This window comes from Peromyscus californicus, unplaced genomic scaffold (assembly GCF_007827085.1).
Source record: "Peromyscus californicus insignis strain IS unplaced genomic scaffold, ASM782708v3 Scaffold_15__1_contigs__length_86483966, whole genome shotgun sequence".
In the NCBI taxonomy this organism is placed as follows: domain Eukaryota; kingdom Metazoa; phylum Chordata; class Mammalia; order Rodentia; family Cricetidae; genus Peromyscus; species Peromyscus californicus.
In genome coordinates this window covers 81,224,641-81,247,177 of record NW_026294447.1, presented here as the reverse complement: position 1 = coordinate 81,247,177, position 22,537 = coordinate 81,224,641, and the positions used below count along the sequence as shown (strand labels likewise).

The 22,537-nt window shown below is 39.7% G+C and overlaps 1 protein-coding gene across 1 annotated transcript in view; it reads left to right on the top strand.

Moving 5' to 3' along the window:
* Positions 1-22,153, top strand: part of Syt16 (synaptotagmin 16) — a 280,465-nt gene extending 258,312 nt beyond the window's left edge. Inside the window, 1 exon segment of the mRNA XM_052739585.1 lies at positions 9,845-22,153. Coding sequence (XP_052595545.1) covers positions 9,845-10,158 — 314 coding nt within the window. The 3' untranslated portion in view covers positions 10,159-22,153.
* The last annotated feature ends 384 nt before the right edge of the window (positions 22,154-22,537 follow it).

Genomic DNA, 22,537 nt, shown 5'->3' with positions numbered 1-22,537 from the left:
GTTACAAGAGTTAGACTGCAGGAAAATTGAGTCCTTCTGCATTTGCGTAGATCAGCTGGTATGGAAAACAGTAAGATAACTCTTAAAAATACATTGAATTACTGTCTAATTGAGCCATTCCTCTTGTGAACATATACCAAAAAAAAAAAAGTTGATAGCAGTATCTTGAGGTATTTGTACCACCGTGTTCACATTGACATTACTCACAATAGTTAAATACGGAAGCCAAGAAGCGTCCACTGGCAGATGGAAAGACAAGTGGAACATAACAATACATTAACCTAGGACATGTTCAGCCGTATATAAGGTAGGGAATCCTAATATGTGCTACACTCTACTTAAACCTTGAGGACACTACACTAGTTAAATAAACCACACAGAACTTACTGCATCAATTTTGTTTACATGAGATAAAATTTAGAATAGTAAGAATTGTGGACACAGGCAGTAGGGTTGTACTGCCAGGGTTGGAGGGGAGAGGGACGTGAGTTAGTGTTGAATGTGCTTAGAATTTCAGGCTTGGAGTGGTGGAAGAGTTCTGGAGATGGGTGGTGGTGATGGTGTCGTGACACTTTCTATTCAGTCCCACAGAGCAGTGGTCGAGACGGTAGATTTCATTTTAATAGTGCATTTACTAATGGGCTTCGTAAGGACACTTTGATGTAAATCTGTTGTGTACTTTGATATACTGAGCCCCACAGCCTTCTCCCACTCCCCCTTCTCACTAGACCTTTCTGCTTCTACTTTCATGGCACATATACATAGAGGTTTTACTATGGCTATAGAAAAACCTAAGATTTATAAATTAAAAAAAAAAAGTCATATTTGTCTTTCTGGGTCTGGTGTGTTTTACTTAATAGGATGTTTCCAGTTAACGTCCATTTTTACTGCTAACAGCATAATTTCATTCTTTATGGCTGTATAAAACCCCATTATGTATATATACCACTTTTTTCTTAGCTCGGCTCTTAGGCACAGTGTTGCAGTGAGCATGCTGCCCAAATGTTCCTGTAGTTTCCGGAATCCAACCCCTTCAGCTCTGTGGCTGGATCATATGGATGGGCTGTTTTCAGTATTCTAACGGACCTCCATACCTATTCCCGTAATGGCTCTGCCAGTTTGCACCCCCCAGCAACAGTATTCAGGAATTTTCCTTTCCCCAGTCTCTCCAGCTTCTATTATTTGTTTTCTTGACGACAGCCATCCTGAATGAGATGACATGGAGTCTCAGTGTAGTTTTAATTTGCATTTTCCTGGTGGCTAAACATGTTGAACATTTTGAATGTGCTTATTAGCCGTTTGTACTTCATCTTTTGCGAACTGCCTGCTCATTTCATTAGCCCGTTTCTAGACTGGGTTGTTTGGTTTCCCACTGTTCCATTGAGTTCTTTGTGTATTTTAGCCACTTCTCTGTCAGCTGTGTAGCTAGCACAGATTTCCTTCTATTCTGAGGGCCGCCTCTTCATTTGATTTTTTACCTTTGCTTTACAGAAGCTCTATGATTTTGTGTAATCTCAGTTGTCAGTTCTTGGCTTTCTTTCCTGGGCTAGTAAAGTCCTTTTCTGCAAGTTTTTGCCTGTACTTCTGCCTCTCCATGTTCCCCCCTGAGTACTTCCACTTGCAGCTCTTACATGAAGGTCTTTGATCCTTCCATTTTGAACTGATTTTTGTGCAAAGTGAGAGAGAGGGACCTAGCTTCATTCTTCTGCATATGGAGAGCTCTAGTTTCTCCAGTGTCATTGGCTGGAAAAGCCTGAATCTTCTGCGATGCATACTCTACCATCTTTGTGACAAATGAGATGGCTGTAGCTGCATGGGTTTACATCAAGGTCGTCTGTTCCACTCCATTGATCTACATGACATGCTGTTGTTCTTACTGCAATTCTTAAAGCTGATATAACAATATCAGCTATGGTGAGAATTACTCTTTTTTTTTTTTTTTCCCTCAGAACTGCTTCGTTACTTTCTAGATACTGGGAAAATATGTTACAAAGATAACAGAGGGTATTATAAAACCAGACTAATAGGCCACACAAGAGTTGATTGTTTAAACTGATGCCATGTTCAAAGAAAAATATTCAAAAAGAAGATATTAGGAGGCCAAGGTATGTGGAATCAGGGACTATATGGGGACTTTCTCAGCCTTCTGCCAAATTTTGTTTATACACCTAAAAATACTCTCTAGTAATGAGCTATAGAAATAATCCCTAAAAGTATAGTCTTTTTATTTTTTGTGTCTTTTACATCATGCAACTAGATCCCATTCATTTTCCTGTTCCTTTGAATTTACCCTCTGCCCTTGCAACCCCCTCCCAATAAAATTTAAGAGAAAAAAAGAAGAAAAAAGGGAAAAATCAATCTCACCGTGAAAGTTGTAGTGTGACCCAGTGAGTCACGCAGTAAACCCTTTTATCCATATGTCTTTACTGCAAGTGTTCACTGCAGAGTCACTGGTCTGCGTTGAGGCCTCCGGTTTCTGCTACACTATCGATGCTGGGCCTCACTGGAACTCCTCTTGGATATCCTGTTGTTGCCCTGTGTCATGGAGATCCTTCAGCTTTGGGTCTGCAGGACCGGCCCCTTCACATGCTCTAGCAGATCACAGATGGGTGGGGGTGTTAGGGTGGGCTAACTCATAACTCTGGTTCTGGGCCTGGGTAGCTGCAGGCTTGGTCAGCCTTCTAGCTCTCCCTTGTCCTCACCACCAGGGTGAACTCTCCAATGTGAAGCAGTTGGTCCAGCAGACCCAAAGCTGCAGGATCCCCATGATATAGGGCAACAACAGGATATTCAAGAGGAGTCCCACTGAGGGCCCAGCATCAATAGTGTAGCAGAAACCAGAGGCCTCGACCCAATGAACACTTGCAAGTAAAGATATATGGATAAAAGGGTTAACTGTGTGACTCACTGTGTCACACTGAAGCTTCCAACATGAGATTGATGTTTCCTTCTCTTTTTTTTTTCTCTTCAATTTTATTTTGGGGGAAGTCACAAGGGTAGATGATGATTATGAAGGGATGGGAAAAGAATGGGATCGAGATGCAAGATGTGAAAGACACAAAGAATAAAGGAAAAGAAAGTTAAAAAATGCTTTCTAAAAGCTTGTTAAAAATTAGAAATTTAGGAAAATGGAAGGCAGAAATACTGATTAATTTTAGGTAATAAATCATGGTGCATGGTAAAATCTTAATCTTCCAAAGCAATATAGAGAACAAGAATAAAGAAAATTCAATTCAACTGATATAAAATAGATAAAACATTTTATAAGTCTAGGAAATAGAAAACAAATAGCACAAACCAAAGCAGTAAACAATGATAAAACATCAACAATCACAAAAAAATACAAAAGGATAAAATTGCCACATAAAATTTGCTAACTGCTAACAAAATTTGACTTAGCTTTGTAATGCAAGAATGATGTAATATTAGGAAATCTGCTGGTATAATTGATATGTTAACTAATTCATGAGAAAACATGACTGACTTCCTCAGATACAAATAGATTTTTGACAGAGTTTTCAAAAAATAAATATGATAATATCAATCAATTTTTAACACAGGCTTTTGATGAAATGCACAATTTCTTAATGAATAAAAAATAGCTCAGCAGATGTGTAGTATAAGATGTGTTAATATTGATTAGGCTATGATGCTGTAATCGATAGATCCTACCATCTCAGCACCCTAACGCAGCAAAACATTTTCCCCCCACAGTCCAAAGTAAGTCACATGACTTCCCTTCACACTCTGACTAAAGGCCATAGGCCTTTTTTATTCAATGAGGAGATATGAATATATATATATATATATATATATATATATATATATATATATATATATATATATAAAACACACACACACACACACACACACACACACACACACACTCCCATTCCCTGAAGGGGGAAAAGGCAGTCCGAGAGATTGGGCTTGAATGGAATTGGTTGACTGTAGAGATGACTGAAGACGACAGTGCTGTTCATATGCCATTGTTCAGAACTCAGTCACATGGTCCAGCCAATTTATATTGTCTGGAAGGCCACAGCTTTAATTAGATATTCACTATGAATTAGTATTCACCTGCAACCTTTAGCAGGCCTTTGTTTTACAAAAACAAACAAACAAACAAACAAAAAACCAAAACTTTAAAAACCTATCTCTTACTCTTTGGAGATGTAAAACAATCAGGTTTCTAAATACTGAAAGGTCTAAATTTTTATGCTATTTCCTCAAATATGGCTTAGTTCTACTTGGGTCAGTTCCTTTCCAAGGCTATCTTTTCCCTCTAATCCCTAAATTAAGCCAATCACACCAAAATACATGCTTGTAAATTCTGGAGTTTGCAGAATCCCTTTCCCTAGAGCTACGTGTTCATCAGGTATGTGTTTTCCCTTCTAAGTTGCAGCTTTACCCTCTTGGTGGTATGGGTTGCCACTCTTTTTTTTCTTCTGCCCTTTGATCCTACCTTCTTAATGAATTGGCCCTGACTTCTAAGTCATTTCTCACACTTGCTTTTTATGAAGGCAACATTCCTGTTGAGATTACCCGTTACTGTATGAGTCAGATCTTTGTCTAGAAAATAGAGAATTACCTAGTACATTGTGTCAGAAGATGTTTAACTATTAAGATCAGTCAGTGGAAGGCAGGAGGATAACCACCAGGAAAACTTTTTTTTTTAGGAATCTGAAACACAGATGCCACAGGACTGTTCTGTGTGCACACAGTGGAATGTTTCTCGGGAGTTCCGAACACATTGGGCAATCTCTTCCTGTGTCAGCCATTAATGCTTCCATTTTCCATTTTCTTCCTTTACTGTCTCTTGTGGGTAGCATTCATTGGTGGAGTCTAATTGGGATTTGACTGGCAAGAATTTAGGGGATTTTAGTTTTCAGGATTCATGTCTCTTTGGTACAAGAGAGTCTTAGAAAGATGTACATCTACTAATACGTGGCCCCGAGGGAATTTTATTAACTTGACAATAACATTTTATGCAGCTTAATAGCATAAGATATAGGAATAAAATAGGTAAAACTTGAAAGAAAGAAGTGAAACTAAGATTATATATATAGAAAATTCAACTGCCTGCATTAAAACACAAGAATATCTGCCAATTTGTACAAATTTAAAGTAGTACTTGTACCAAATTACTTGTATTCAAATACATCAGCAAAAGTTAAAAAATAAAGTTTAAGAATATTAGTATTATAATGACAATACATCATCTAAGATTCCAAAGAATAACTTTAATTGAGGGCAAGTGGGAAAATTATAGAAGGAATAATAAAACATTTTGAGAGAAAATAACAGAAGGTAATTGTTAAGTTGATAGATACACCATGTTCATTGATGAAGATATTCCATACATTATAACAACAGCTTTTCCTATATTAGTCTATATCTCTAGTACAATTCCAGTTCAAATTCCAACGGTTTTAAAATTTTTTAAATGATATTTTATTTGTGTGTGTGTGTGTGTGTGTGTGTGTGTGTGTGTGAGAGAGAGAGAGAGAGAGAGAGAGAGAGAGAGAGAGAGAGAGAAAATCACAGTTTAAAGATGACATAAGGATTAGCCTATATAAAGCTTAAAGATGCATCTTAAACATGACACAGGGATTATCCAAAACAGCAAGACATATTTTGAGCCGATTATAATAAATATCATCAAACCTGAACCCTGGAGACCTGCTGGACATCATGATTTTTTTTTTTTTTGCTGAATAATTTACTGAATACTGCTTCTCATATAAAAAAATAGATAGCTCCTTATCTCACACTAAAATATTAATTTTAGCCAGATTAATGATCAAAGGAGAAAAATTAGAATTTGTAGAAGAAAATACAAGAGACTATGGAGTTGGAGTAGGGTGTGCCAGTTGTAAAAATAAATAAATAATAAAGCGTTCCCTGAAAATAAGACATTTATAAACTTCACCATAAACTGTAAAATACTACAGAAGTTGCTGCAAACACAACAGGAAGGGAAGGCCCTGATGGGGAGAAAATACTGCCAGTAAATACAAGTGGCAAAGATTTTGCCACCTAGAATTTCAGGGAACACAGACATCCACTGACGTCTCTGGGAGAGACTGTTAACTATCAATACAATGCAAATGGAATGCGGAAGCCTTTGTGTTTCTTGGTGGTTCCAAACATCCTTTCATTAAGAAAATGGATGAGCAAGTTGGGATTCATTGATACATTGGGACAGTACATATGGAAATAAACTCATCTGTCTCGTACATATAGAGATAATACTTAAAAATTTAATGTTGAGTGAAAATATATATTTAGCTGGGTGCTGGCTACATTATATGATAATTCTCTTTGTGTCCTCAAAGTGTACAAAAAATAATGTGTTCTATTATACACATATTCGAAGTGTCATGTGTGGAACTGCAAACCTAGGATAGCACTTTACAAAGCTGGTGTCCTCTACTGAAATTGTTTATAATGATAGTCTTTTGCAGGTTTTCATTGAAAGATGTTTTTTTCATTGACAACGTATTTATAGTAAAATATTATATATTTTCATTATTAAACTGCTATATGGCTATCAAAAAATGAAAATGTTTCAGGAAGATATACACTAGAGTGTTAAATATGTTAATGTACAAAAATGCTATTAAGTATGTTTTGGATTTCTTTTGTTTACATGTGGTGAAGGTCTAAAAACATACATTGGAAATGATGAACTACAACTTTAGACGTTGAACATTCCAAAGAGGGCTGCTCAAGAATCATCAAGATGGCTACTTTTGAGAGAGTTTTACTATGTAGCTTAGAACCCACCATGTAAGCCCAGGCTGGCTTCAAACTCATAATAACCCTTCTGCCTGGGCCTCTCAAGTGCTGGAATTACAGATGGGAGCATTATACCCGACTTCTTATTTCTTAAAAGACAAACAAAATTCAGAAAACATCAGTAGCAAGTGTGAAAAATGTTAACCATCCCAAATGGGAACATGTGATATTAGTTTCTATATTCTTATATGTATTTAAAATGCTTTGTAAACACTAATATACTAAAAAGGAACAGAGAATTAAATGGCCAACTACCTTTCACTTGCCCTGTTTCCCAGATACTTGAGTCATACAGACCTCTGCTCTGGAGGCTCACTCTGTAGTAGTTGGTAGAACATCCCTTGAAGTTTTACTCTGCATATTTGGTACAGCATCCCTGAAGGTACAGTACCCCTGGAGGAGGCTCACTCTGTAGTACTTGGTAGACCATCCCTTGAAGGTTCACTCTGCAGTACTTGGTATAGCATCCCTGGAGGCTTACTCTGCAGGAGTTGGTAGAACATCCCTTGAAGGCACACTTTGCTGTAGTTGGTATAGCATTCCTGGAGGCTCACTCTGTAGTAGTTGGTAAGCCATTCCTTGAAGATTCACTCTGCAGTATATGGTGCACCATCCATTCCTGGAGGCTCACTCTTCAGTTGATGGTAGATCATCCCCAGAGGCTCACTCTGCAGTAGTTGGTAGAGTATTGGGTTGTGAATGGGCAGGTGTTTTTGAGTGGGCTCTTTTCTGTGACTGTTTATTTCTTTGCTGTAAATTCCTCCTGTGCTACAAATGGCATACTTTTGTGCCTTGATAAATTGGGGTTATTAGCTACTATGAATAAAATATAAATATATTATCAGAGTCACTTCATTGATCATTTTCAGACTTTTAACCACAATTCTGTTTCTAACATATGTGTGCTTCTCTTTAAACATTCAAAATATTAGGGTACAAGTGGCGTTTTCCTTTATGCCATGAGACAAATGACCTGATACAAGTCACTGTTCTTTCAAGGGACTCTGACCCATTTAGCCTGTGATGATGGGTCTGAGCTACTAAAGATCGCTACAAAGATACTATAAAGATTTCTGAATCTTCTAAGGTGAAGTTTTGTTCAATGTTGTTTTATAGCTTCTGTGATCAATTTCCAAAGAAATAAAATAGAGCTCATTTAAGTTGGGCATTTGGTTACCTGTTGGACTGGTGCTCACTGGAGTCAGTTGTGGAGCCCCAGAAGACTCTAGCTATGTCTCTGCCAGTTTCACCCAGGCAGGACTTCCTGAAGGGCACGTTGATTTAAACTTCCCTCTTTGAACTGTACAGTGTCCTTTCCTTTAGTTAGGTGCCTTTATGTTGTATTGCTTATCAAATGTTCATCATCCATGTCATGCACCTATGCCCCAGAGTCAGTGGTGAGATTAGTGGTAAATAGGCCTTGCTTGTAATTAGAGATCTATCTTGGGACAAGCGGAAGCTCAGGATGTTCTCTGCAAAATGAGCAAGTCTTTGTTTGAAAGATGAACGCCATCCCCACTGCTCCGACTGGCAGAATTGCCTGAGCAGATCAGCACGCCTGGAGTGAGCTTTCCTACAGTGTCCTGTTGCTGTTCGGCTACGGAAGTGCAGGCTCGTTCCCATTGTCGGTTTGTTGACAGCTTTTCCGTGGAACAGTTTGAGGAGTGGAGAGCCCTGTTTCTGAGACAGAGAAGTGTTTTCACACCTGAAGTGTAATCTCACACCTTGTGTTTCTCAGCAGATAAGTGCATAAAATAACACATCAAACCGGAATAGAAAAAAGATCAACATACAAAGAAAACCGTAGGTTGTAATTTGCTTCCTACCTTTCAATGCTGGGAGAGGAAATTACAGAGATCTGGGTTTATGCTTTAAAAAAGTTAGACTGGTGGTTAGCTGGGAAAGCGAGCTGCAAACACTAAGCTTTCTGCCTACACTGAACAGAAAGTACAGAGTGGTGGAACTTAGGCAACACCCTAACATTTTGATTTTTATTTCATAGTAGCATGTATCTAAGTTAGAAGCAAAAGTTGTAGTTAAGAAAAAAAAAAGGCCAAAAATGATCAATGAAGTGATTTTGATAACATGCATTTTTGAGGATAATTTTCTCTTTAATGATTCATTCAGGAATTTTAGCCAAAGTAGATGATGTTAGTAAAATTTGGATGCTTTCCTTTCTGTAACTAAAAAGAGGACATCAGTCACGACTTCATAGTATTCTAGTGTAGGGGTCTTAAAGTGGGAGGTTTTGCTTGATTTCATTGTTTGAAAATATGAGATTGAAAGAGAAAAAGGTTTAGCTCTCTGTCTAGTCATGAATGAATATTCATTATAAAATTATTTGTTAGAAGTCTAGCTCCAGGTAGGAACTAAGCCAGGCTGAATAAGGTAAACCCTCCCTTTACCTTTGAGGGACTGGCAGTTTGCAGGCAATGGGCAATGACCCTGAGTGCTGTGGCAGTCACAGGGATTCTGGAGACAGCGTTGTGCAAATTAAACATTGTTGGTAAAAGGTAGGGAAGGTGGATGGCCACTGGGATATCAGGGAATTGGGAGAGTGCACAGGAGAGTGGGAGGTGAAGCTTGTGGGCAGGAGTTCCATCATGAGATGGTTCAGAGAATGTTGTAGACTATGTGGAGAACAAGAACAGAAGATACTCTTCAGCCCAGACAGAAAACAATACATTGACTCGGAAAGAAAAATCCCACACACATGGAGAAAAAGAATGCATATTCATCTTGGCACATAAATCAAGTTCTCTCTGTATGGCCACAGCCCCCATTGTACATATGCCTGTGCACCTCCATATCTACTCCGTACAGAGGTTCTAATGAACCTCAGAATGTGCCAGACTGGCTTGTATTAAACAATAGACATATAAGACAATATTCCTTTTCCTTAATCTATGCAAGATGTGGTGGTCCAGACCTGAAGATACCATTGCAAGGAGAAATTTGAAGTCCATGTGAAGATTACAGCTAAGCCAGTGCAGTGCAAAGCACTGATGTTTTCTCATCCTTTTCTCCCTTGTTTTTGCTGCAGATACATATGGGAAACTCTTCCTCCTCAACTGTGTGGGCCAAGAGATGTCCCGATGCAAGACATCCGTTCGGCGTGGCCAACCCAATCCTGTCTATAAAGAGACTTTTGTCTTCCAGGTGGCCCTCTTCCAGCTCTCTGATGTCACCTTGATGGTTTCCATTTACAGTAGACGCACTATGAAGCGTAAGGAGATGATTGGCTGGATCGCGCTGGGTCAGAACAGCAGTGGGGAAGAGGAGCAGGAGCATTGGGAGGAGATGAGGGAAAGCAAAGGCCAGCAGATATGCAGGTGGCATACATTGCTAGAATCCTAGGTTTACCAAGGGGCATCTGTGTGCTCTATCAGCCTTGATGATCAGACACCAAGTCAGAGCATTGTGTGGATGTCTGGGGGGGGGGGTTGGTTAAAATTGAGAATTTTACTAATCTTAGGGCATTCTGTGGTTTAGAACATTATCAAAGGTTTGGTTTTTGTTTAAATGTTGTCACGGCCAAGTGCACAGTTTGGGAAATGGTACTCTAGTTGAGACCACTGGTGATGTCATAATTTGTGCTAATGGATGATCGTGTTTTGGTTTACACTGTGGGATGCAGCTTCTCCTGCTTTCTCTTTTTGCTTGGAGAATAGACTGAGATTTTAAAGGAGCTGTAATGTTGCTGTTTTCCATCACCGGGGTGTATGAATCACTCTTCTCAGTGTTCAAAATTCCAAAAGAGAGAAATGAATCAGATGCCTAGGGTTACAGGAAGATGTAACCAATCCACAATCCTCTGCCACAACTACTCTTTTTATGGAAAAAAAAAAGGTCTGTTTATTTAAAAGATAATTGTTATAAATTTGTGGTGTAAAATAAATTTGTATTCATGAAATGCCTCTTTTTTCTCAATTAGATATCATGATTTCTAAAAGAATTGGGTTACACAAATCATCTTAAAGTTGTAAGAGTTAAAAAGTGACTGTTATCTAACCCATCTCCTTTTGAATATGTAAAATTTCAAAAATTGAGTTTTTTGTGCCTTTTTTTTAAAAAAACAAACAAACAAATCAGTCCCTACACAAGAGGAAAACCAAGGAGATAATAAAGTCTTGGCTTTCTTATTTTCCAAATCTGGCATTCATTTGGATTATACCTTTTCTATAGCCAAATTATATTAACTCACATGTTTTTTGTATGTACTCCTGCATGTCAGCCATGTTCATCTTTATGCTATGTACCTTGCCAGTAGAGCATAGTAAAATGTACACAGTGGATCTTAATAAATACTGATTTGATTGACTTGTGAGAATGAACATGTGAACTCCTGTGAGTGAAGACATAATGCCATTTTGTATGGAATGACACTGAATTCTTTGAGCTTTTAAAATCCCCAGCAGTGCTATTTCTCACATGGAACAATATGTATTAGTGACTCCTTGTCTTCTGAGCACGTACTGTTTAAATGTTGACCATGCATGGTTCTGGGCATAGGGTTTTACTTATGAGCAGCTTTTACATATGTTTGCAGTGCATTTTTATTTTCTTGATTCCTAGATCTGAGCTCTTAATTTCAATAACTTTCACCTGGAAGTGAGAGGCAGATGGCATGCATACTTAACCCTGTGCCCAATGTTACAAGTTCTCTGAGCAATTGCCCAGTCATTTATTTTTAGCCTTTTATGTTTTCTTGTTGACTTCTATCCTGTCTGTGGGAAGAGTGACAGCTAGAGATGGCTGTATACAGTCAAAGCCCTGTAGCTTCCCCCTCAGCTCTACATTTTGACAGATTGTAAGCGTAGGCTGCAATGCTGGGAGAACATATTTATTCCTTGCAATTTGTAATGGTTATCCTGACAAGACCAGGCAAGGGCATGGGATAACGCTACTGTGATCACAGGGATCAGATATTTGGAAGAAATAACTTTATATGGAAGGACAAGAATTTGCAGAATAAATGAGTATCTCCATTTCTTTTCTGGTCCTTTGGGTTTTCCCCTATCTTTCTTGGGAAGACCTGAGAGTGCTTTCTCAGCATCGTGTCCATTAACTGCCGAGTGGTCTTTGCAGCGTGACTGTGTCACAGGGTAGAACTGAGTGCAATTGATGAAGAGCGGCAAAGAATTGGCTTTTCACATCCCTCCCTCTCTGTATGCCTTGTGTTTAAAGGGAAGTAGAGCAGCCTCGTTATGCTTCCCTTTATGCCACTGGCATAATAGCAGCATTCATTTTCAAATTTACATTTGAAAAAAAATCTGTATATATTGTACAGACAGCCCTGGATTTTCCTCATTCATGTTTGCCTGCCTCCAGGGCTTTGTGGTCCCCAGTAATCACCTATGCTTTCTGTTCTGCTCCTTGACTTGCCCAGTTTTAAGGTTTTCTGCTGGTGTAGTGAGCTTTACAACAGTGTGCATCCTTTCAAGAGGAAAGATGCCTGAAAAGCGTTTCCCCCACTTTTTAAATAATTTTCTTTGTTAGTACCACTCGTCATATAACACATGTGCATCTTGATTATACAGCAGCGTTCACCCTCTGTGGCTGGTACAGACATCAAATTCTAAAGACAAGATGCATTGAAATGTGAAGCTGAACATTTTTTTTTTAACCTCAAATTGAAATTCTGCTTTAGGAAGATCTTTGGATTTTGTGCACTTAGACTCTCTTATTTTCTTGGCAAAGTCTAGACCCAAATGCATTTAACATGTTTTTCACTTGAGTGTTTACAGCTACATTTGCCTCTCAAAAGACTTATGAAAGATAATTAGTTGGCTCTGTGGTGGGAAAGCTGCTTTTGCCTGTTTTAGCTAGCTAATGATTAATATCTTGTGCAGAGCTTGACGTGGAAGAAATGCTGGGTTTTGTCGCTTGCTAGTTTCTTTCCTGAAGAGTGAACTTTGAGAGTACAAGATGCACAGAGTTTATGGCAATGTGTTTCATCGTGCGCCTTCTTTCAGGGCACAGGCTCCCACTGACGTGAGAAGAGCTGGCTTCACCAATCATGGTGGTGGCTGTTGTATTCTCGGATCCCCTCCCACTATTTTTCCTTTCCTTTTTTTTTTTTTAATAGACTATTCACCAGAGCAGACAAACACCTGCTCTGGGTTCCTTCTCCCTCGCTGGCTCCCTGTGAGAGATGCACAGGTGTTTTGGACCCTGTTTTTGCTGATCAAATAACTATTGGGCAGAGGGGGTCCTGTTTTCCCTGACATATGAAGAATTTGTAATGCCCATGAATGTAGTATTCTCAACCTTTCACCACCATGAGTCCCCAGAAATGAGTCACACCATGTTTGCGAAGAGGCATGACATTACATCTGTGGTTGTTCAACTTAGGTGCCATTGGCTATGACGTGCTTTGATGACAGTTCCGGCATCAATGCAAATGTTGACATTCTCCACAGTGCTAGGTGCTCCACTGAGGCACCCCTTCTCTCTTTTCAACATGTACATTCAAAGCATTATACAAATGACTGTTGCCTCTTGGTATTGTGATTTATATTGTGGCTGTGTACTAGAAGGTGTTATCTGAGGATCCAAATCCTTCCTTTCAAGTAAAGCATTATTTAAATCTCATAGAAAGTTCATTGATCTATTGATCTTTCCATGTGGACATTGAGCTGTGTATCCACCCAAACCTGGCTGTGCTTTCCATGCAGAGGACTTAGAAGGTATAGAAAGAGTCACTTGTAAGTGACATAAAACCAAGTGGAAACAATTTGGGGACAGGATCTTACTGTAGCCCACTGGAACATACTGTATAGCCCAGGCTTGCCTTAAACTTGTGATCCTCCTGCCTCAAGCTCCAAAGTGTTGAGATTACAGCAGCCATGAACTACCTTGCCTGGCATGAGGGCATATTCTTTGCTGATAAGTGATTAGACAAGAAAACACATGTGATGCTTCCCCCTTAACTTCGCATAGAACTATGCGCAAAGACAATTTCATTCTAAATTCCTAGTGGGAAGCGGATGATAGATCTTGAAATGATAAAAGACCTTTTATTGTCTGAAAAACTAATAATTTGTTTAGATACAGCTATAAAATAACCTGGTATGGAAGAGATGAAGAAATTAGTATGTGGACATGTTTGGCATAATTGGTGTATATGCAAGAAGAATAGACTGAGAAAGGCATTTAAGATCAACCAACACTCAACAATCAGTGGGGTTCTGGACAATACTTAAAGGTGGAACAAAACAGACCCCAGGCAGTGAAGTAGGCATAGGCCACGTGGTCATAACTTGGGTTCAGGTGGAACTCTGCTGTGTGACCTTAGGAAAATGACCTAGCCAACCCACACCCCAGTGTTCTCAAATGGAAAGCAGAATTATTGCTTAAGTTTCCTTTAAGAGATATCAGTGAAGTCACAGATGTAATGTGACCAGAATAGAAGCTGGCACGAAGCTAATATTCAGTATTTCCTCCTGATAATCATGCTTGAGAAAGACATGCTCGAGGTTGACTACTTTTTCCAGGAATACAATTATAACACTAGGCAGTAACTCAAAACATCTTTCTCAGGAATGTGAAAAACACACCTTCATGAAGCTGGCCGAGAGTTGCACAGCAAGTAGATTTTGTCAGGAGATGAACATGATAAATGAGTAAGTTACATCATAGTAGATATCAACTGAGGTATAACCAAATCTGTCTTTTATTCTCTTAGTTTGGAGGTAATGCAAGACCTGAATAATGTATGTTTACATCTTGATCAGTTGCTCACAGGCCTTTCCTCAACCCTCTCTGCTGCTCATAGGCAGATAGGCCACCTACTGTCCCCATCAAAAAACTTGGTGGCATTTCGCTATATATTTTCACTTGATCTACAGAAATAAGCAGTGTAATACTACAGTTACAGTCTTTAAAAATCAATATATCTTTAAAGCCTACACTATCTATTTATATCTTTACAGATGAGGAATTTTCAGCAGTGAAAACTTAAGATTCATTGTCCAACTGAAGGTTCCATTCAGAACTGTTTCCTTGGCATTGTTTCCATTAGATCACAGTGAAAGGAATTCCATCATCGAACAGAACTTCTTTTCAGTTTAAGGGTTCTGGTTGATACAATGGGGTGTATGTCCAGTTGTTCTCAAGTGATTAAAAGTGATGAAGATATCCTAAAAGTTTAGAAGAAACTTTGTTGACCTTTAATCAATAGAAGTCAGGGACAAGTTACCTCAAATGTTACTGGATGCCGTGGGCCAATCATCTTCTGCATGGTGGTAGTGGTGGTTTTGAAGATGGGATCTCCTACTAGTTTGAACTCACTAAGTAGCTGAGGATGACCTTGAACTTCTGATTCTCCACCTTCCATCTCCTGAGTGCTGGGATTGTAGGTGTGTGTCACCATGCCTGGTTTCTGTGGTACTGGGGTTAGGGCTTTGTGGATGCTAGGAAACACTCTACCAACAGAGCTCTATCTGTAGGTCCAGAGTGACTCTGGGATGAGAAGCTGTGAGGCTGTACTTCTACCCACTGCCAAAGTGTCAACATGTTATGTTGAATTCCAGGCTTCCCAATTCAGGGACAGCAACACAGAGGCATTGGACACAGGTCATTTAGCTTAGTGTTTTCCAAGGGGGAAAACTAGCTGGGATGATAAAGCTGTGGGGTGGGAGATGAGAAGAAGACTGGGAAGTGACTTATGGTAACAATGACCCAGAAGGTAAAACCCTACTGGAGAGGACAATGGACATTTTCTGATCTTGGCCACACGGATAGAGTCAGAACACCCACATACACTTAATGATGAGACTTTAATTGACATTAGCAAAAATATACGGAGGTTGTTTCACATTAGCTTAAAGGTATTTGTTGGATTTCTCCATGTCTAGCACTGGATTATCTGGGATGGTCCAGAGCTTAAAAATCTTTCTGAAGTCATTGGCTAACATTAAAACCACAGTGCTTACCAATGTACAATCGTTAAGTGATTTTTTAAATTATTTGTAGTCCAAGGTAGATTTTCTGATCGTGGGTTAGGGGAAGGGAGTGAGACGCATTTGGCTGAATGAAGCAGGAGAAAACTGCTGTCAGTCCCTGAGCTGGGGGCCAGTCTTGGTTGCCCAAAAGAGCAAATTAATTGCTAAGAAGCTTCCAGAAGCATGGCTTTTAAAACAGGAAGCTGTGCTGGCAGCATTCGTTCCCAAAGGATGGGAGGGCACCCAGGAAGTGCGTCTTTAGAAGGTTTCTTCTAAATTTAGTATCTGGTATGTAATTTCTACACTCCTGGCCTGTATTCTTCCCCTTAGAGTTTCCCCGCATGGATTTTTCTCAGCTTCTTAGTTCTTCTCTAGGGAGTTGCTACTCGGGTCTTGTTTGGGTAACACTGGGGTGCCTGCAGGCTTTGGCTGGCTCTCTCCTATGGTGCATGGACTGTCGATTGCTTTCATCCCCCTTGGGTCAGATTGCCGTATCCTAGACACGGAGGTGATAATCAGCTATATTTACAACCCACATGGAACCTGTGCGCAGCTTGAGATTTTACAGTGCACATACGGGCGGCAGCCATGGAGGTCGATGGATGTTCTTAGAATCACTGCTGAGCTTTGTGAACGGCTCTCGAGTGCTCACTAACGCCGCCTCAAGTGTCTCAGGGGAGCTTTACCTTCTTACTGCCGTATGACAATATTACCAATCGACTTTGAGGCTCACGAGAAGGCAGATTTCCCCACGGTGTCACCTGATGTATGTATGATTTTTGTTGACTTGATTTTTCCCTTAGATTATCCATTTGACTTTAAAAATAATTTTTGGATGTATTCAAAACATATTCACTAAAGTCACTGATGCTTAGAATGTTCTGGAATCTGGGCGGGGACTAGAAGATGCGCTGCTGAATAAAAGAACTAGACAATATTTTTGCTTCTAAATAGCCTCTCCTTTCATGCTCGATTCTGACAAGGGCCGCAGGCAAGCAAAAATTTACTTTTATTATCTTGTAATTTGGGACTTAATATATTTCTACCATGGTTTCTTCCTTCCTGTAAAGGGGAGAGGATTTGGAAGTTATTACTCTGTGTCTAGTTAAGGAATAAATATCTTTGGCAGCTTATACTTCTCTTCCAAATAAATGGGTGTTTTATATCTACAGAGGGAGGAATGCAGTGTTCCAGTCCTACAAAGAACTGAGTTGCAGCAGGAGATGGCGATGAGATGGGGATTTGAACTTTTGTGACTGAATACTGAATTCCCTTTATAAGGCAGTAGGGTGGTAGGTCTGTACAGGCAAACGTGACAGTTCTTACTGGGGCTCTGCCTATCAGAAATGGCTGCTCCTTCCTGTTTGAATGTGTGGACTGGAGACTGGAGCCACGGGATACATGGTCGTGAGGATGTGGACGAAGAACCCTACTGACGTTTTTAAGTTTTTTTAAATAAATGTTCGTTATCCGAGATCATGTTAAGCAAGGTAGGACAGATGTAGAGAGAGAAAGGTTGCATATTTTCTCTCATTTTGGAGCCTAGACTTTATATGTGTAGACAAAACCATTTTTATATGTGACACAGGAGAAGGGAGATGGAAGAAGCAGGAACAGCGGTGTGAGTGGGGAAAGCAAGTGATGAGGTGAGGGGATGAGGCAGATATGGTCAAAGAGCATGTGGTAGAAACTGTATTTATGAAGCCAAGCACAATGGACAATGAGTCCCACCCCGCAGTCCCCCAAAATGGAATATTTTGGGGAATCCTTGTAAAATGTGTCAGATCCATATTGGTTCTTTGTTTTGTTTTGTTTTGTTTTTTTACATGGAAGATGGGTTAACAACTGTTTTTTAGTGTTGATTTTGAAATTGGTCTGAACACAACTTGGTTTTGAGGTCTAGGAATCAACCCCCAGTCCTTACAAGATGGCATGTTCTACTGTTGAGCTAGATTCCCCAGCCCTGGATATAATTCTTGATACTTTCAATTTCATAATAAAGGACACAGGTTGGATTTTTTCCACCCAGGGGATTTATTGCTTATCATTTTTAACATCATACAAGTTCAAGCGTCCACTAAGTGCTCCTCAAGCTACCTAAGTCAGAATCTTTGGTGGCCTAAAACAACTTACCAAAGAATGGCCCATCTATGGGCCATAGTCAGAAATACACATATCTCATCTGATAGTGACCTTGGTAGTTGAGAAAAGGTGCTAGACAGTTGTCTAAGTTGCCCCTCTGACCCCTGGCCAGGGAGTCTCCCACATGGAGCTGTGTTGGGTTGGCCTTTTTTGTGGCATTGCCTTTCTTTGTCTTGCAGTTTTCAGCTCTTGTCATTCTGTCTTTGTGACTTTCTGCCAGTCTTCCTCTTTCTGTCCTTGAGATGGAGTCTGTTTGGTCTGAGGCTGATTTCCACTCTCGTTAAGTCATCCGGGGGCCTTCTAGTGTGTCATCTTACCTGGAAGCGACAGCTGCCGATGACACTCCGGTTAACTGAGGGACGTGTTCCAGGAAGAGAAAGGTAACAGTTCTATCTGAAGCACGTGCATTCTAGAGATGCACTTCTTTCATGAGAGGACTGGTCAGGTTCCTTAGCGTGGTCATAGGGGCAAAGCTCACTAACTTTCCTACGTTTCCCTGCACCCTTCAGGAACCTTGACTAATGCGCAATTCTTCCACATTATAAAGCAACATTTATTATGCTGCCAACTAATGCGGCCACATGTTGAGTTTTATTATTACAAACTACAAAGTATTTCACAGAAATTTTAAAATATAATTTTATTACAAATTTCAATTTAAATTTGTGAATAGAAAGAGAAAATGTGTAAGCTATTGTGAAAAAATTATGTTTGTATGGATGACATTTGAACTGTATTTTCAGGTTAAACCATGATACTTTTGTGATATTTATTAATAAAGATAATGAACTTTCTTTTCCAGAGTGTGATTTTAGGTTCACAACAAAACCCAAGAGTCCACATCTACTCATGCTCCCACTCAACACACCTTTCACTATCAGCATCCTCTCTGCCACACTGTTGGATCTGGTACAGTCAATCTATGCCAACGCATCTCCTTTGGCAGTGGATAGTTCATGTCAGGGTTTTACCTGGGTTGTATGTTCTGTGGGTTTTGAAGTACATCTAATGTATATCTTTATTATCATAATAGCATGTGGGGTATTTTCACTGTCCTAGAACTCCCGTGTTCTGATTGCTGAATCCCTCTCCTCACTAAGTCCTGGCAACCACTGATCTTTATACTGTCTTCATAGTTTTGTCTTCCAGAATGTCACATAGTTGGAATCAATCAGTGTGCAGACTTCTCAGATTGTCTTCTTTTACTTGCAGTCTGCATTTACATTTTCATGTCTTTTTATGCCTTGATAGCTCATTTCTTTTAAGCGTTGAATACTATTCTGTCTGCATACAGCAGTTTATGACCTATTTACTTTTGCCTCTAATTCCATTTGCTATGACACATTTGAATGTGAATCATCACAGGAAAAACAAATTGATTCTTTCCTATGGATCTGATGTTGCTACTGAGTCTGGATTGGCTTTTTCCAGTCTATATGGCCTCCCCTTTATCACTTCTGCTGAGAGAAGTGTTGTGATCCTACACATTGCCCTTGTCAGCCATGCACATTGATTAACAGTGGCTTCTGAGCACCTGGAAGCTCTGCATTCTGAGGGGAAAGTTGATCTACCACACGCAGGATGGGGGACCTATGACAAGCATGTGGATGTTGAAAGGAAGATCCTGATAATCACATGGAATGAATGAGGAAAAGGCCTGCCGAGTGAGCCATATCTGAGACCCTTACCATATTCTGTATATATGGCCTGCCCTGCTTTGTGCCAGCAGCCACTTGTGGACCAATTCCTACAGCAGAGATGAAGGTCTAACCGAGCAATGAGGGTCAGATGCAAATTAACAAGGCCTGCATTCTGGTACCCTGCCTTCCTTTCATGATCTCTAAGAATAGTGGCGAACTTTAGGTCCCCTGAACCTTCCCTATATCTATCAGCCAGGCTTCTCAGTCCAGTTTACTTATTTACACTAGGGTGTAGGAATACAGTTCTTTAAGGTTCTCAATTAATATAAAAAGCACTGTGAGCCCCTACTGTGGATGTAGGATGAGATCCTAGATGGAAAACATTTTTGCAGAATTTTTGAAGATGTGCATACTTTTTGGAGACTTTAAGTTATTTTTATATTAAGGTCAGATCCACTTTTATTATGTTGCTATATCAAAGTAATTGACACTTTTAGATCTCTGCCAGTAATTTGACTAAAAGTTACAGTTGGAATGTTCTTTAGTGATTCTGCCTCTGAGGAAATAATGTGTTAGGCTCTGATTTAAAAGGTTTTAAGATGTGTGTGGGCACGAGCGTGTGTGTGTGTGTGTGTGTGTGTGTGTGTGTGTGTGTGTGTGTGCAGAGCACATGCCATGGTGTGCCTGTGGAGGTCAGAAGACAATTTCATGGGGTCATTTTTCTTCTTCCATTTTTCCTTGGCTCCTAGGGCTCAAACTCAGGTCAGCGGGCTAGCGTGGTAAGGATTTTGACTTGTACCATCTCCATGGTTCTGGTTTGTTTCTTTAACAAATTACAACTCCACTTTTATTCGGGGGTTTGCCATTTTTGAGTTGAGTGTGCACATTCCTTTATAACAGTTTGAGTACAGGAGAAGTACTAAATTACCTGCCCCCCCCCCTCCACCACTCAATCTTCCAAAAGGGGATCTGAATGCAGTTTGTGGAAAGAATTCCAACCCATCCCCTTACCCACTAAAAAGGGTTCTTAAAGCTACCTTATCACTTTCTCTTAAGAACATGGCTGTCTACCTCCCACCCCCAACAGCCTTCCTCACTCACGTAATCACTTCCTTTGTAAATATACTTTCATTATCTCCCAGAAAAAGTAAAGATTAAAAGCTCATTTTTAAGGAACATCCAAGATTTCATAGCAATATTTTGGGTTCACAGTACAAGATAAATCTGAGTATTTCTGATTTTTTTTTTAGTCTTCATATGGCATCTGAAACAGTTGTTCACATTCACACATCTATGTCCCGCCATATGCATACCGTGTGCAGTTCTGTTGTTTTAAAATATTTTATTGGTTTTCTTTCATATCTCAACTTTTGATGGGTGTCCTTGAAGAACTTGCATAAAAAATGTAAATGTGAATGATTCATTCATTCTGAGCACATGTAACTATTTTGGGAGACGTCTTCAGGAGGTTTTACCCTACAGTGGAGCATGCTGTTCTCAGTGGGAAGAGCTTCCCAGGACTGCTCTGCTCCTGGCTGGATACTGCAGATGCAGGGCCATGATCATCTCTTCCAAGGCCGTGTTTCCTGCCAGGTGTCATCTCTGTGTGCTGCACTGCTTTTGTTCTTTGATGGGTAGCAATAGTTTTATACATTTTATTTACATTTTTAGCATAAAATTGGGTCTTCGCCTAGATTTCTAAGCCACTAGCAGAATTTTTGAGAAGTTTATGGTTGAAGGCCAGGCCACTGTCAAGTGAGAGTTGCCCTGAGCCTTTCTCAGGACTTCATAGGCATTTCAGACCTGGCTTCTATCATAGGTCCCCCTCTGAAGAAAGTTCATCTTCAGGTAGTGCCTCTGTGGCCAAGGGGGTGTATGTGTATGTGTAAGAGGAGGAGAGATAAACAGAGAGAGAGAATGAGTCATCAGTGCATTCCATATTGGAGTCCTATGTTTCTTCCTGGTGTGACATCATTGACTTTAGGGTACCCCATGAAAGCTTAGATGACAGACACATTTTTGTCTGAAGAACAGACAGAATGGAATGATCCTCCCCATTTCTAAATTTACTTCTGTTGGTGAAAAATGAGCATGGTGGAAAAGGTTTTGGTATTTTTAAATTGTGAAACTCAGCATTGGTGTACTTTTTCTAACTTTTGTACTGTTCCTGATCTTGTATTCATGGTTGTGATCCACTGCTGAGCCACTGGTATGTCCCTTGTCTCTACCACGCCACCAGAGAGGTATAGGATGTCAATCCTCTTGTGATGAATGCAACCTTTGGAAATCCATTAGAATGTATAAAATTGCCCATGATAAAGAAGGAATTCATGGCTGGGAGAGTTAGTTTTTCTTCTACAACTCATAGAAGATACTCAATCTTGGTGATGTGGAAAAGTACATCCGTGCAGCCTGAAATCTGTTTCTGTATTAGGTATTTAAATGCATGAGGACAAATTTGAATTGCTTTTTATTTAAAAAAATGAAACCTAGAAGCATTAGCCTTGGTTTGTTCAAAATGTCTAATGAAACTGAATTCATGGCAGTTCAAAACTGAGAAGCAGTCTGATTTTGTAAAAGCATTGTTACGGGTCTTGTCAATAAAGTTTTAGCAGATGGTTTGTATGTACATGTGTCAAAATTTTTAATGTTACATTTTGCACCACCAATGTGTCAATTTTATGAGCCTGAATGATATTATTTCACTATACACAAAAACCTTAACTTCAAAACTACCCCAGCTGCAGACGTGCATGTCAGAACCACAAGCATTACACTCGAGAAGCTACATGATTTACTTAGCTTCAGAATGATGCTGGCTTTTATGAGTATGAGTACAAGTCGACACCTGTCAAACGTTTGTTGAAGGGACTGAGTTTAAAAATACCAGGTAAGGAAGGATCTATATAAATATCTCAATACCTGGATTACTAAAATGTGTCTGGAAAACTGAGGGCAAGTGCAGGTTTTCACATGCTGAGTGGAGGCGATTCCCTTTCAGTGACACTC